The sequence below is a fragment of the Diadema setosum genome, chromosome 12 (genome assembly GCF_964275005.1).
Source record: "Diadema setosum chromosome 12, eeDiaSeto1, whole genome shotgun sequence".
Classification (NCBI taxonomy): Eukaryota; Metazoa; Echinodermata; class Echinoidea; order Diadematoida; family Diadematidae; genus Diadema; species Diadema setosum.
This window is the reverse complement of record NC_092696.1, coordinates 10,554,013-10,570,311: the sequence shown is the minus strand read 5'-3', so window position 1 is coordinate 10,570,311 and position 16,299 is coordinate 10,554,013. Positions and strand designations below refer to the sequence as shown.

The window sequence follows — 16,299 nt, the reverse complement described above, 5'->3', positions numbered from 1 at the left end:
TTTTTAAAATTTTTACATAATAGACAACATCTCTTGTACACTTCACTCCAGTGAAGTAGGTAACAATTCAAAGCAAGCAAAACAAAACAAAAAGGCATATTATATGCTCGCTCCAGCAAATTCTTACTGGACAACAGATCTCTTTTATACAAAGTTGTAAATTTATTTTTACCTCCGCCAAGGGAGGAGGTTATGTTTTCGTTACCGTTGGTTTGTTTGTTTGTTCGTTCGTTAGTTACAATGTAGTTAGTTAGTTAGTTTGTCTGTGTGCAAAATAACTCAAAAAGTAGTTAACAGATTTGGATGAAACTTGCAGGAAAGGTTGAGAATGACACAAGTCACAAACGATTAACTTTTGGTAGTGATCCGAGAATTTTGGGGGAATTTATGAAGGATTTTTTATATTTTGGCAGGTAGGGTCAATGAACTTGGGAGTTCAGGCTGCGCGTATTTGAGGTTTGCATGCGCGCACTAAAGTGCGTGCTCTAGTTTCTGCTAGGGCGAGGCGCGCGGTGCAGCTGAGGGTTTATGACGTAACAAAGGCGTCTATGTTGGGAAATCGGGCGACTTTCAGAACACAATGCTATAAGTACGTATGGGTGGAAATCACCGATATCTCTGTATGGAAGAACAAGATTTGTGGTGGAAAATGAGCTGCATGCTTGGCGGAGGTCTGCGCGCTCAGAGTGCTTCTCTAGTTTAGTTATGTTCTGTATTTCAGTACAGCACACTACTGAGATTTTATATACAAATTGCTGAGTGTTTTAAGAATACGTCAACTCGTGTAAATAATATCCCTTGAATTGAGATGAGCATTCTATACAATCAAAAACCAAATTGCTGTTATAGTTTGTTTATTTTTCTTTTTTTCTTTTTTTGGCTTGTTTGTTTGTTTGCTTGTGTACCTGGTTGGACTGTGAGGAAGTGGGCATTAAATCATGCCTGTCATTTGTGAACATGAGAAATGAATCAGGTGTGAACATAGCAACATGTATACTGTATGTACGCACAAAACTTGTATGCATACTAGTACATTATACTAAATCAACCACTGTTTCCTGCTGTATTCAGTTGTATATCTGAACATGCTCCATGACCACTTCCACTGTCACACAGGTGGCATTTAAAACAAAATTTCCGTACTATTATTACCGACTGCTCAGCATGAACCAGGAAATCCACTCCATGCACTATGAATTCCCTGCCATATGCCTATAAATGACCACTCTATCCACATTGGTAGAATAAAGCTCAATATACACTGCTATGGTAATCCTCCACAATCTAAAAGTGTGCAGCTCTCAACTAGTGTTTAAAATCTGTTGCTACTAAAAGGTCAATGCCTGAACTACAAATGTGTATCTCCAATTACCTATTTCAATCTGTAAATGTCATCTCTTCTTGCTTTGTTGCTACTCTTTCTTGCTACATTTTTTTGTTATGCAGGTGTAGGTCAGGAAAACAGTGCGAAGCATTATTGTGGGCACACAATGCAATCATAACCAAAGAGAATTAATATAGCACAAAATATCATACAGACTTCAGACCCGTTTGGTTTGAGGGCTGTTTTTTATGTTAATGCTTATTTCAGCCATAACACAGGGAGTTCAGTATTATCGTCTGAACAGCTCATTCATCCAGACATAGCAATGCACCTGACTCATTGCAAAATCCATCAAATCATCTCTTCTTATTTTGGAACCCCCCCCCCCCCCCCCTTTATGGCTGGAATATATTAAAGTTACAGTGTTTTATTAAAAAATAAATAGGTCTCATCTATGTGAATAAGAGTGTAGACTTGAATGAAATGTAAAAATAGTGTAAAAATATAGTTCCGACTATATAGGTCATGTAATACCTTATCAGTGATGTAAAGGGATATTTGGAGTTGCTTTGTGAGGGTGTTTCACAGCATTTTAAACATCAGTTACATGCTTCTTCTCTGCCCAAGTGAGCTCACCTTTAACCTCCAGAGGGGGAAGGTGGATTCTACATCGCGTTTGAAGAAGCGCGTCGTCTTGGTGGCAGCACTCAGCAGGTGTTCTGCTGGTAGGCCTTGGGTCTGCGAGATGTACCGGATCTGATGAGAAAAATAAACGAGAGATATGAAATGAGGGAAGAGTCGTCTGAATGGAATGCTACAGAAAGCAATTTTCTCGATTAAAACTTCATCAATGTGCCCCAAGAAAATGGGGTTAACCTAATTGCAATCCACTTACCGGGTCTGCGTTGACAGTTCTCCTGCTTGTACCTTTAATTTGCAAAGCATGGTCGCATCACGCAAACTGTAAAATGAATTATCCTTGAGCATGTATAATCTAACTTTCAGTTTCAATTTGTATTTCTCGAAAGCAAATCATTGGAGTTTCTGGATGTTTATAACGAAATCGTCCCCGGGTGGGAAAAGCCCACAGAATAAACATCAACTACAAAAAAAAAAAAACAACAACAACAACAACTAAGCAAACAAAACCAACTGCAAAAAACTAAAACAGCATGAGGAAAACACTCTTATAATTGATATGGTGACATGCGTACAAGTATCACTTTTCACTATTCCTTTTAAATCCATTTTATGTCTGCTGCACTATGAAAGTACGCAAAATCACCAAAACATGCTACAAACTCTTTGAATACTATTATTAGTATCCACACACATGCCATATTGTGGGCGCTATATGGTTGTGTTGTGTTCTGTTTTGGTTTTGGTTCTCAATTATTCAACAGTCCCAGTAAAGGAGTTGTGTACTCTTTATCACTCATCTCTATGTACTTTACATTGTAGGTACACACACAACCAAAGAACCTCCAATCAAGTGGACTGTCACCGATAAATGAACACAAGGGCTGCGTTTATCTACAAACTTTCTGAGGCAGAATCACGATCCTAAATGCGTTTGAGGCATTTTCAGAGGTTAGATAAACGCAACCATGTTTTCAAACGCATTTAGAAACGACGCTTTGAAACGCCTTTCAAAGAGCATTTTGAAACACGTTTATATCTCTAGGTCAAATCCCAGCTGCTTACGGTTGTGCTCTCTACCCATTATTTGTGTGTGACTGAGGAGGTATGTTTGGTGGTATGCAGTTGACCTATACTTCCCAGGTCAAACGGCGCAAAGCAGCTGTGCAGTGACACCACTCGAATCATGATTGTATGATGGTAAGATAAACGCGGCTCCCCGAGAATCGCATTTCAAACCACGTTTGCAAACACCGTTCCAAACACATTTTGAAACGTGATTCTCTCTCTCAAGTGATAGATAAACGCAGCCTTAGATTCACGTGTTCGCAGTCGATGGAACTATTCACATGTGCTTTTCAAATGTAATGTATCTTGGTGTGCAGCAAATGAAAATCGAATCCAATATTATATAGGCCATCCATATCTCCCTACGATACTAGCCTACCAAGTCTTTAATCATAATTTCTTTTTCCCGATGCAGAAACAAAGTCGTGTGTTATTATCATTTACTTTTTTCTTGAATGGTGTTTCTGTTGGGAATTCCATAGGATTTTTAATATACACAATACCAATTTCCTTTTTTTTTTTTTAATTCCAAGTACTGTAAATTTGGATAATGGTTGGGTTGATTCATACACAAAATTTATCTTGGTAGTGCTTTAGGTCTGGAGCATGCCTGCCAACTTTAAAATTCCGGACAATAACTGGGAGAAAAAATTGCAAAAATTGAAATTTTCACCCACCTCCCACACATTACTATCAGCAGGTGATGACAAAAATAGGAACACAAGATTGAACGAATCTCTTCATTTTTTTTTTTTTTCTACAGAGAAGAATATTCGTATAAAAGCAGGAACAGTCGGCAGGTATGGTGCAAGGATAGAAAGCACACAAGTAGAGCTGGCTGCATACAGGTTTAGCGTTTGAAAGCCCCTTTAAACCGCGTGTTGTCTATAAATACAACGCTGCAACTCATATCCCTGTTATTTGACACATCACCTAAAAATACTTCTGAACTGTTCCCCTGACCTTTCTTATAAGACTTTCTAATCTCCTATCACTGTCCCTACATACAAAATGTACCTCCCAAATCACCATCACGCACCCTCGTCTGTGCAGGAGTGTCCTATGACCCAATTCACACCCACAAAGTATAGCGTACCCCACAAAGTTTTTTTTGTTGTTGTTGTGTCTTTCTTTTTGGACCACTTTCCATGAGAAAAGCATTCCCTTCTTGTCCTTGACTCTTCTTTCAGATGCCTTTCATTCAGGTGATAAAATCAAATCTCAATCAGGACTCAAATCCTGGCATTTTTCATTCAGTGTGCAGTGGAAAACTTGAGCATGAAATGCTTCATGTACATACACTGTACCACTCCAAAATTCCTTTGTTGTTCTAGTATCTATATATGCCAACATTTTAAGAGCACAGAGGTGCAATCCTGCTATTGGTGGAAACGAATCTGAGATTCACTGTCGAGACCTCTGTGATTTGCCAAGCGTGTACTAAAAGCTGGTGATTGGGTTACAGAATTTGTTTGGAGTACATCGTACCTTTACCAAGAACATGTACAGATTGCACTATACATGCATGTGTGCTTGGTTTTGTTTCTTGTTGCTGTTGTTGTTTTTTTTATTACTGGCATAATATTCATTCTGGCCTCTCGTTTAACGATAGAAGTACTTCCGTCAGTGGTAAATATGCTGGTACGCTATTTGATGGTTCTCGTCTTCAATTCCACCCTGGGGACAGAAATAAAAAGAAGGGGAATACTCCCCTCAAGGCTCACTCTGCACTGTCTACTACTGTATTGTACACTAAACGACACAACAGACATATCTGTCGTCACATGTTGGTTCCACGTGCTGTAACTATGAACACATTTTTCCATGCTTCATGGAAAAGAGAATACCCTTGCCAGGATAAGACAATGTGTGAATGCTTGCATGTGACAAAGACATGACATTAAAGTGCGCTGGTCTGCAATGCTAATGACAAGTGTCATGGGAAGCACTTGCGTGGTACGTATGATCAGAATGTTTCACGCACATCTATCCCAGCATGTACTTGAATGTCTGGGACTATTAAGCAGAGTTAGTCATAAAAACAGCATCTCAGAAGCATTTCAAATGCTACAGACACAATAACAATACTAACAACAATCTTCACTATTTCTTCCCCTGCCCACTCAACATAATAATAATGGTATTGATGATGACATTATTAATACAAATTGTACAATGATAACAATGGTATTAACGACCGGTATAAAAAAAAATAAAATAAAAATAAGCACCTAGGTATGAAAGTGTATATCTATTAAAACAAAACATAGAAATGATGTCTAGCATCATATCCAACAAACAAGAATTACATCGTGCAGCATCTAAATCACAGTAGATCTAGATCACACCACTTTAATATACACCGTATTACTGCATAATACTGTACAACTCAAGACACCAGACTTTTTCTCAGAGCCATTTTAGTCTGGGACTAGTCATTATGGTACATAGAGAGGACAGTGCATAGGAAAGGTTACACAAACATCCCACACTCACTATCCTGGTAGGTAGAAACTTGTATTGACTGTATAGGCCTAAAGTAATAGCCCACATGTGAGTGCTGTAGACAAGCACTATTCATTACTTTTGCACAAACACTTGTACATCTAAATATTCTCATTCTCTACAAGGCCTGGTCCAAAAGGTCCATGGAAATCAATCACATTTATTAGTCAACTCCAAACTGGTGCTCCTTGAATGCAGCACCAAAGTCTCCATGGAGGCGTACAACGCTTTGTGTTTATTAATATTGTTGTTTGCCATGTGTGTGTTTTGCTTTGTCTTGTTTGTTTTTTTGGGTGTGTTGGTTTTTTTTAGGGGGGGGGGCCTTCATCTAGGGCTTATTATTTGTGGTCAGCAATAATGACTCACATTTATTTGCTCTATTTAAAGTATTCAACCAACTCCTTTTTCAGTATCAAAACATCATTCACTTGATACATTTGATACACAAAGTGCCCCGAAAATGCAATTGTTTTTACTGGTCATGTGGCAATTGCTTAAAAATTACTGGCCCAATAGTGACTTTTACTAGTTTGCGACCATCTGACCAGCGTCAGTGTTAAGCAATGACTTATCATGACGAAAGTAACAAAAGCAAAATTGCTGCAACTATTCTCTTTTATTTATAATAAAACCTGGAGGAAATGTGGTACGTATTGTACACAAATTCACAATTTCCAGTCTGAAAGCTTAAGTAGATCCCCATCAAAATAAAACCTGTAACAAAAACCTGATTTTATACTAAAATCCATGCTCAGTGCTTTGCTTTTTTATCGCGATGATACTGATGGTCATAATTTTCATAAAATGTACATGTAGGTGAACTTTAATGGCTGTCCCCACGGTCAAATACCTAAGTTTTGACCAATCTTCTCTAATGCACACACAATACACAAAGAGATGTAATCATTGCTGCCATGGCAACGAGGACCACACCCGAGGGGATGCGGAGAGCCTCCCATACTGTACCTGGTCGTACTCTGACGCTCCTGGATAGAGCGGCCATCCCAGAAAGAGCTCTGCCACTACACATCCAAGGGACCACATATCGATGGCCTCGCAGAACGGCAGACCAAGGATGATTTCCGGTGCCCTGAAGTGGAAAGAGAAAGAGTAAATAGACAGAAAGAAACAAATTATAAATGACCCTGTGATAATAATCACACCAAACAATCCCTTCAGCTGACTGTCACATGGTTTGATGGGTTTGCAATTTCCTCCTTGGGATTTCCTGGACTGTATATTTATGCCAGACCCTGTTTTCCCCATCTTAGGGTCTGCTTTTTTTGTGTGTATTTTGGTATTATCAGAAGGGTGTTTAATGTCATTTTCTTGCATCAGCGAAATGTATGAATCACCTTTATAATTGGGAAAGTCATGAATTATCATTGCCTGATTTGAATAGTTTGGATGAACAGGAAAGAAGATCAAACACACTCTGAACATTATTTTGAACAAAGTTGGTGACTTTGAGATAAATTGCAATGAGACCCAAATTTGTATCACCTACTATTACAGTATTTATAGTCACACAAACTGATATTCATGTTGGAACTCGATGTTCTCCAGCAAATTCTCATAATTTCTTTTGAATGTCATAATCCATAAATCCCTAAAGTATACAATTACAATTGACTTGTCATGGGCTCAGAATCATAGTTGACACAATGAACTATCGAGAGAGAGAATTAAAAGAAGAAAAACTTGTTGTTCTACACATACACTGTATGATACGACTGATGGTGGCATTAACGACTTTTTAAACGCACACAAAATTTGATTTCCCTGCAGTCGAATGATACGATGAAGTCTTTGTCTCTGTGAAGTGTTTACAACCTTGCAAGATATGCCATATCATTTCAACACAACAGGGAGGACATTGTTTTACACCATGGAGACTACCCTGGGTATATAGATAAGACAATCATTGTTATCATTACCATCCTTCTAGTGTTTGAAACACACATTTGTATCAACTTGCTATAAAAATATTTCTGAAAGATTTGTCAAGGATGGTTAAAAGTTGACTGGCCAGGAAATGGGTAAACCAGGTAATCATCCCCCCCCCCCCAAAAAAAAAAAAAAAAAAAACACACACACACACACCAAAAAGGAAAAGAGTGTGATTAAACATGTACATCAGATAGATTTATGCACTCCCAGTTTTGAAGACCATTAGAGTCATTTCAACTCTGTAAAACCTTCAATGTTATTGAAAGCAACACAGTTGCCAAAGGGAGGACACAAACACAAAATCGTGATTTGTCTGGAGCATTGTACAAAGGGCAAACTTCTTTCTTTTCTTTTCTTTTCTTTTTTTTTGTTGCAGGAAAAAAAAAGAAAGAAAGATGTGTGCAATGCAAATTTGCTCCAATTCCAACACAAATACTCTTAAATTGTGGATGAGTGTGTACAGTGAGAGGGCAGACGTATGTGCAACACACATGGCGTGCTTAACATACAATAGTCTGCAGCATGACACCACGATATCACTTCAGTCATCCAACCAGCCAGCCAGCCAGCCAACAAGCCCTGCCTTGTTTTATAAGGGCTGCGACAGAGAAGTGTCTGGCGCTGGATACGGAACAGACACGACAACCACACTGTACAATCCTCCTCCTCGACATCGCTCTTCCTCTCCTCCTCCTTCTCCTTCGGCCGACAGAATGCATCATCCACGGGACCGCGCCCTGTTCCCATCGCCTGGAATGCCTGGCTGGGAACCAAGAATGCCTGCCACAAGGCTTGCCAAGGATGCTATCCCCCTCCTCCTCCTCCTGCTACTTCTCTCGCGTCCGTCTCCATGATCTCTGTCTCCATCTCCGTCACTTCGACAACCAATCCAACCGAGCATCCCATCATCACCACACTATATCTTGATGGCGAGAATGTGGTATCAGTCTCTCCCAGGGGGATGAACTTAAAGATTAAACTCTATCCACGACACAGATAAGTTTCAAAAGATACCTGAAAACTTATTCTGGATGTTTGAAGACAATCTCACATCTCTCTTTCTGATCATCAATGTAGGCCTATATGGTAAATGTACGCTTATGTGACGGACCTTCATGCAAGCACAGTGCAACAGTGTAAACAAAAGATCAGTCTTTAGAATATCAGATACTGAGAGGTACAGTTTGCTCAGTTTTGTGGCCTCCAATATTAAAGAGTGTGTACACTTCTGGTCGAGGTGGGGATTTAGCTTTTAACGTTTTGCGAGATATTCAGAAACCACTCTATGAGATGTCAAAGAGCATACAATTCTTAGGGGTATCAAAAGTTTATTTGATGAAAATCGGTTTTGAAATGGCTGAGATATCCAAAAACAAGGTGAAACAAAGAGATCCTAATAAAAGGCGTGGCCTGTCGCCTTTTATTATTATCACTTTTTTGGATATCTCGGCCATCTGAAAACCAATTTTCATCAAATAAACGTTGAATGCTGCGTAAAATTACATTCTCTTTCATATTTCATAAGAGCTTTCTCATTACCTCACTTAGGAATGTTCAAAACATGAATCCCCACCTCAACCAGTACTGTACAGTCCCTTTAAAACTTTTTTAGATACTTTGAAATTTCACTATTGAAATCTTCACAAGCCATAATGAATAATGACATTTAAAAAAGCTAAGCTTTACTTTCATGATACTGAAAGGATCGAGTCACTGTGTTGTGGACACAATTGGGTATGAGCTTGGTACAGTTAATATTCAGGCCAACATCATGGCAGTTCACCAACACAAAACTTTAATAGGGCTGTAAAATAATTCAAATTTCAGTCCAATGGGTGCATTCAAACTGTTTTGTCTTTAAATTAGTATCGTACACTATAACAGCAGAATCCCCACCTATAAACCATCGAATGCAAGGTGTATTTTAACCACATAATTAAAGAACACAGGGACTTCCGTCAACTACTGAAGAGGTTTTGAGTCATAATACTGTATGTGTATGAGGTCAACCGTCAATCACCCGAGTTCATCTTTACCGAAGAGCCTCTGTCTGTAAACATTGCTTTGATGTGAATCTTTCCAAGCTTTTGAGACCCTATGAAGGCCCATTTGTTTGTCACGCATATTGCCACCCACCTTCACATCAGAAATTTAAATGCATACAATTGTACCATTCTTGTTTTGAGATTGAATTTTAACCCCCTTGGACACATCATATGGATCTGTAAACACAGGCAAAGTTAGCATATCACAGTATCCCTTGAGATTGTATCATCTGAGCCATATACTGTACAGCATAGGGATGTACAAAATGTGACAGTGCCTTTGAATTTGAACAAATAGAGATGCCACAACCTGCATACTGTATCTTGCGACATTTACACATTTTATAACTGTGCTTTGCTAGCATTGACTGGATCATGCTTTTGGTTTGAAGCATCTTCAACTGATCTCCCTAAAAATTACTCAAGCTGGGCAAGATTTTACCTTCTTTTTGAATACATAGCTCTGTGCTTGCACAACACAAATTTTTGCGATCTTCATCCTGCTCGCAAGATCAAACGGACCTGGTTTGAAGACCAGTGACAGTGATAGTGAGGGAACACCCTCCCCCCCCCCCCCCCAGACTACATGCAGGCATTGTGTGCTTGTACAGTAAACACATTCTGCATGCCACAGACAATAGCAATCCCTACATGTCTTGATACACATGGGACACACTTGAAGTTTTGGGGGGAGAGGGAGTGGAAAGCTAATGGTGTAGGTGAAGGGAGGGAAGGTGTGACACAGGTAAGGAATTTAGGCTTTATGAAGAGAAGTTCCACAACATGGTCTGGCAGTGGGTTTTGAATTGCTGAAATTTTATAGCAGCCAACGGGTCTTCTTTATATTCCAAGTTCCAATCATGGGGGAATGGGGATGGGGGCATCACTGTTAGAATAGCCCTAATCAGAATAAAAACAAGGTCATCCCGTTGTCCCAACTTCTAAAATGCATGAAATTTTCCTGAAGCATCTGCCTTTTTTTCATGTCTCTGCAGCTGCACCGATATTTTTGCCAGAAGCCACACGATCTCCCAGCTCAACTATCACTTGGAGACATCATCACAAGACACACATCAAGTGTCAGTGGTCAGCAAGTTTCTCGACTTGTTTACGACAACAATGACACATAATACCTCACGCATGCTCATGCTCATAATGTGTGCGCACTGTCATCAACCCTCATACAACATAGCAGGTCTCGTGGCTGAAGGTTGAGACTACATGTAACTTGCCACACTGAGCACTGCGAGAAACGGGTGAACGCGAGACCGAGTGACGCAGCCACGAGGCCTTTTGAAACCTGTTGTTTTGTTTTTTCCCTTCCACCTCCCGACGAAGGCGAATATGAATTATTCAAATATTCATGAGTCAGATCACAGTTGGTATGCTAATGAGGACGTGTCAACGCTGCAATGGCAATGCAGGCAGCTACGGATGAGCGAGCCGCCGACATGCATATTTATGCATTTAAATATTCATTAGATGCGACGGCGTGGTGAGCAATGCGGTCGCTACCCTTTTTGGTAGGAGAATCCGCGAGAAACAATGCTCAAGTTAAGAAATTCATGTCGGGTTTCAAAAGGCCTCGCGGCGTCGGTCTTGCATTCACCCGTTCTCTTGCAGTTAGTCCCTTTTTCAGCCACAAGGCCTTGCCAAAAGGCTACCTTCATAGAGACCTTTAACAATCGTCCACACTCTCGCATCTGGGACTTCTAGGGTAAACTGTTACGACGTCACAGAATCAAGCCATCACCTCTTGAGAGTCACACATTAAATGAGTGGCATTACAAGAATTTCGGCACACCAAGTCCCATGACTCCACGGACATACCCATACCCTGCTAATATTTAAACAAACAACAAATGTCTTGCATACCTGCCAACATTTCAAGATGAAATATCTTACTCGTGGATTGCAAAAATCTTATTTTATATGCAAACTGATGTTAAAAATCTTAATTTCAGTCAAATCTTCAGAAAATACACATGAAAGGTATATCTAAATATTTTTTTTTAAATCTTATTTCTCTGACAGAAAATCTTATTTTGCTATTTCTAATGTAAAAAAATCTTACTAAATCTGATAAAATCTTATTAGTTGGCAAGTATGATGTCTTAGCTACGCTGTACGGTTGTCTATACAGCTGTACTGCAGTCAAAGTTCTAGTCACACTCGATAAATTTCACAAGTACAGTGTACATGTAGTTTTCAAGCTGAAAGCACCTTTCCATACAATGTACTGATGCCGGCTATGGTGCAGGGTTATCATGAAAATATGACATCATGATAATGTTTTTAGAATTCTAGAGCTTCACATTCTCATGAAACAGTGGTATTACTAGTGGTATTACGGGGTGATCACTAACGCCTAGTCGTTAACAATCGCCCCAACACTGTACAGGCATGCTAACCTGGAAACATTGAACTGCACATTACTTGAGACCATTCTGAAGCAAATAATTTTCATACAACGATATATAACGTACTCTTAAATGAATCCCACAAGGATTGGAACAATCATCCCCCAGAATTCACAGTGATTCCCACTGATCAGTTACTAGCCATCCCCTTTAAGAGGTTCATCTCTGCTCAGGTATGCCTGCATTTTTTTTTTTTTTTTTTTTTTTTTTTTATAACAATGAGTGCAAATTGTAATCTCACATTCTCATAAAATGGCAGTAAAATAATTGAATTTATTGAAAAGATGAGTCAGTTACCCTGGATTTGATGCAAAATGACAAGAACAACACAGAAAGAATAATAAAAACAAACCATTCCCATGTAAATACAACCTACTTGTACACATGACAGCTGAGCCAGCATTGTATGCAGAGCAATAAAACAACACAATAATCAAAAACAGTAAAAAAATAAGTATGAAAAAAAGACTTAAAAATTTACAGAACCTACAACGTACTATTGTACAAGTAGCAGTTGGTTCACAGTGCCACCAAACTGTAGGCAAATCATTTGGGGGTTCTTGAAACTGACTCACTGCACAGAAAACATGATGTCTGTATAGATGTGGTATTTGCCATTTCTTTCATATTTAGCTGGTTTGGAAGTTGTCTACCCTTCAAAATCATATTCTTTGTGTGTGTGTGTGTGTGTGTGTGTCATGTTTAAACATTTTTTTCCAGGGGGTGGGGGGGGGGTAATACAGGAAGCAAAGACATACTTTAAAGGCTAGAGGGGGCATGCTACATTTCATTTCTGTCACCTTCAAAATTGATATTGTTTTAAACTTTCCGGTTGACTTTTGGACTTTGTCATTGCTGGACAAGAAGGCAATGAGATGTGATGTCAGAGTCAAAGGGAATGATATGAAGAAAATAGAGGAGAATTTATCTCCTTTTTTTAAAGCATTTTAATGAAATTCAAGTTCATGGTTTAACCCCATTCAGAAGGTGGGGGAATGATATTATCCTTTACACACAGCCAGAAAAATACTGAAGGAAAATGCAGTTTTCATTAAAGATCAAACTTTGTAAATTATATTTTCTTTATATCATATTATCCTACTGTGGTCTCACAAATTTCCTGTTCAGATAGCCTTTTTATCTACATGTAGCACTCTCTAGCAGTGGTGGACTTTAACTTTAGAAAGGCATAACTTTTGTATGGACTGTTTGACTGTCCTGAAGCTCCACTTACAGCTGTACATGTGTTCTTCTGATATTTCAGCATCAAATGAATCCATACATATTCTGAGTAATTTCTCCTTTATTTTAATAGTGCAATGGGAGGGGGCTGTAAAAGAACTTTTGTGCCGATTAAAAGAGTTTGCCCCTGGTAGGGGTACAGTTGTCATGCCTTTATGATGCTGTCCATCCAACTAGCCACATGTTGCCCCCCTTGGAGATAATTACCAGCCAGCTTGCTGGTAAGGTATGTGGAGGACAAAGATAAAATGGTATACCAAGTGATTGATGGGGGAGAAGGGATTGGGAGATGGAGGAGGGGGCTGGTGAATGAGGGGTGGGTATGGGAGCTCCACTCATCTATGCAAATGAGGTCATGCCCGTGCAGACCCTTTGTATCGCATACACACCGACACAAACACACACACGCATCTGCATTGAACACACCCACACACTGTAGTCATGAGTTCTTTTTAGAAAATGACTCAATCCCATTTACGGAAGTCATTTGCAGCTTTATCATGGGAGATGATGTTTTCTGAATAAATAATAGGGGGCGGAATACGATTGGATCACTTTTGTTTTCCTTGGTAATACAAGCAGACAAGCAGATTGTTGGCAGCATTACCTTGGTACAATATACTTGTTATTAGCCAGGTACATACAAGTAACTGACAAGTCTATCACCCTTATCAAATTTTATGCATGCCTTTAGGAGAAACTTTCTGTTGTTCTTCCTCATTTAATACAAGAAGCCTGAATAGCTACACATATAAAGTCTTGCCCTACATACATGTAGTATACAACTCATGCATTCAACTGAGGGCTATCATATTGCATTGCAACTAAAAACTTATTAAAAGAGGTGAATAGGAGGGTTCATCGGCAAGCTGTCGGTGAGAAATATTCATGACTATGAATGATAATGATAAATGACTCTATTCACAAAAAAACATTCCAAAATACAAAACTTTCACACTTCTCATATTAAAAACAAACAAACGAACACTGCCTGCGACACACTTCAGGAAAAAGGCAAGAAAACAGAATATTGATCATTGCCACTCCCTGTCATCTTGGAAGAGTATGAACATGTGCTGATAACTTGCACCATGATATGCACCCTATGCTGAATATACTCTCAAAATTTTGGCTTCACAAGAATGGTGGACTGTGCATATGTGCACTGTGTCATCTTTGCTGTGAACATACATGTAAACTGGGGTACTGTTATACTTTCTCTGACTTCCTTGTGAAAGGTACCTTCTGCCTCTCTGCCAATAATGCATACATGTATCTCATGTTTCGATACACACTGTGGTACGTGGTAAATGAGCTGTCACTCTCAAGCACAGTTTAGATAAGCCATATTTCTGTTTCCATGCCCCAACAGTGTTTGACAAAAGACAGCTGTTCAGCCATCAGACAAATGTTCGCAGCCACCCTGCACCTAACTGAGCAAGAATACTTTCTAGAGTCTGGTCTGACTAATGTTCAGCCGTGAACTGCTGCTAAAAATTGGCACGGCTCAAGGCACATCCAGAACTATGACAAGGGACACAAAAGGAAAAACTTCCGGCTTTGAACAACAGCTTGATGACTCACTGTGAGGACAGCAAGGTTTCACCAGGGCATATAAGACAATGTGGCAAAGCGCCTTACCTGTAGTATCGTGATTGGAGGTACGTGGAGCAGACAGCTTTGGAGACGTGACTGGCCGAGCCAAAATCGATGACCTTGACCCGATAAGGCTGCCTGACTGGATCAACCAACATTATGTTCTCTGGCTTCAGGTCCGCGTGGATCAGACCTAACGTCTTCAGCTTCAACAGCGCCACCAGCACTTGCTGCAGGGTGGGGCGGATGTGTTTCAAGGGGAGGGGGCGAAATTTACTCTGTTTTAGGAAATCGTAAAGATTCTTCTCAAGGAGTTCAAAGACCAGGCACGTGTGGTTCTTGTGTTGGAAGTACTCATAGGCTCTGACGAGATTGAAGTCGTCCGCGTTCTCTGCGCTCAGTCGAGCGAGGATGCTAACCTCAATCTGACCCTGGCGGGCGTAGGATGGGTGGTTTTTAAGGATCTTGATGGCAACTATCTCGTTAGTACCTCGCTTCCAACACTTGACGACCTGTCCAAACGTGCCCCGCCCGAGAAACTCTAACACCTCATAGCTATTTGTGAGGGAGCACAGCACTTCGTGTTGTACCAGCTGATAGTCGCCCTCCCCGCCAGACGAGCTCTTCTTGGACGTGTTTGCATTCTTATTGGAATTCGTTGCCGTATTGGCATTGCTCGTTGTAGCTTTACTGGAGTGGTTTGACGCATGCGACTTCTCATGCTTATCTCCTCGGTCTGTTCTCTCCTTGTGGTCACTCCGGTCTTGCCTCTCATTTCTCTCGTGTCTGTCATAGCGATCTTGCCTCTCCTGCCGGGTGCTGTAATGGTGGTGGTTGTCCAGCTCTTTGCTCTTTCGCTTCAACCCACACTTCTGATACGTGTCCAAGAGTCGCACCGTTGAGGCCTGAATCACGTTCTGAGTCCTTCGCAGCGACGAGGATGAACCTCCGCTCTTGGAGGACTCCAGGTACACATCCTGAGTGTTGGAATCGCTCAGGGGAACAGTTCTGAGGGTGCTGGTGGAGACCCCCGTCTGGGGGTTGGTAGTCACTATCACGTCATTGTTGTTGGACGCCGACTGGCGCAAATGGTTGGCTGTGGGCTCGATGTGGAACTTCTTGAAGGAACAGAAGGCGCTGGTCTGGGAGCCAAAGTTTGTGTTCCTATTGAGAGTGGACATACCTGGAAAGCAGAAAGAAAAAATTGAAAGGCTGTCAACAGTAGCAAAAGAAACACTACCCGTATCTTGAAAAATAACACAAGGTAAAATATGTCATGATCCCTATCAGTGTATAAATACAATTTCAATCTTCATAAAAACTATAAATCACAGGTCACATCAAAAGAATGAACGTTTTCACATTGAATGCATCACTACCACAGATCTGTTGACATTGTATCTCTGAGATCATGCATTACGTGACAGAATGTCAGATCTTGCAAAATGCCTGTGCAGTGAGTGTACACGTGGTTAATACGTAGGCTGTCAGGAAAGACCTGTTCAATCAC

The 16,299-nt window shown here is 40.3% G+C and overlaps 1 protein-coding gene across 1 annotated transcript in view; it reads right to left on the bottom strand.

The window, feature by feature from the left end:
- LOC140236022 (homeodomain-interacting protein kinase 1-like) overlaps positions 1–15,970 on the bottom strand; it is a 49,543-nt gene extending 33,573 nt beyond the window's left edge. The window contains exons 1-3 of the mRNA XM_072315999.1: positions 14,835–15,970; positions 6,503–6,626; positions 1,961–2,080 (exon numbers count right to left, since the gene is read on the bottom strand). Of these exons, the coding sequence (XP_072172100.1) occupies positions 1,961–2,080; positions 6,503–6,626; positions 14,835–15,970 (1,380 nt within the window). The remainder of the gene's footprint in view (positions 1–1,960; positions 2,081–6,502; positions 6,627–14,834) is intronic.
- Between the last annotated feature and the right edge of the window lie 329 nt (positions 15,971–16,299).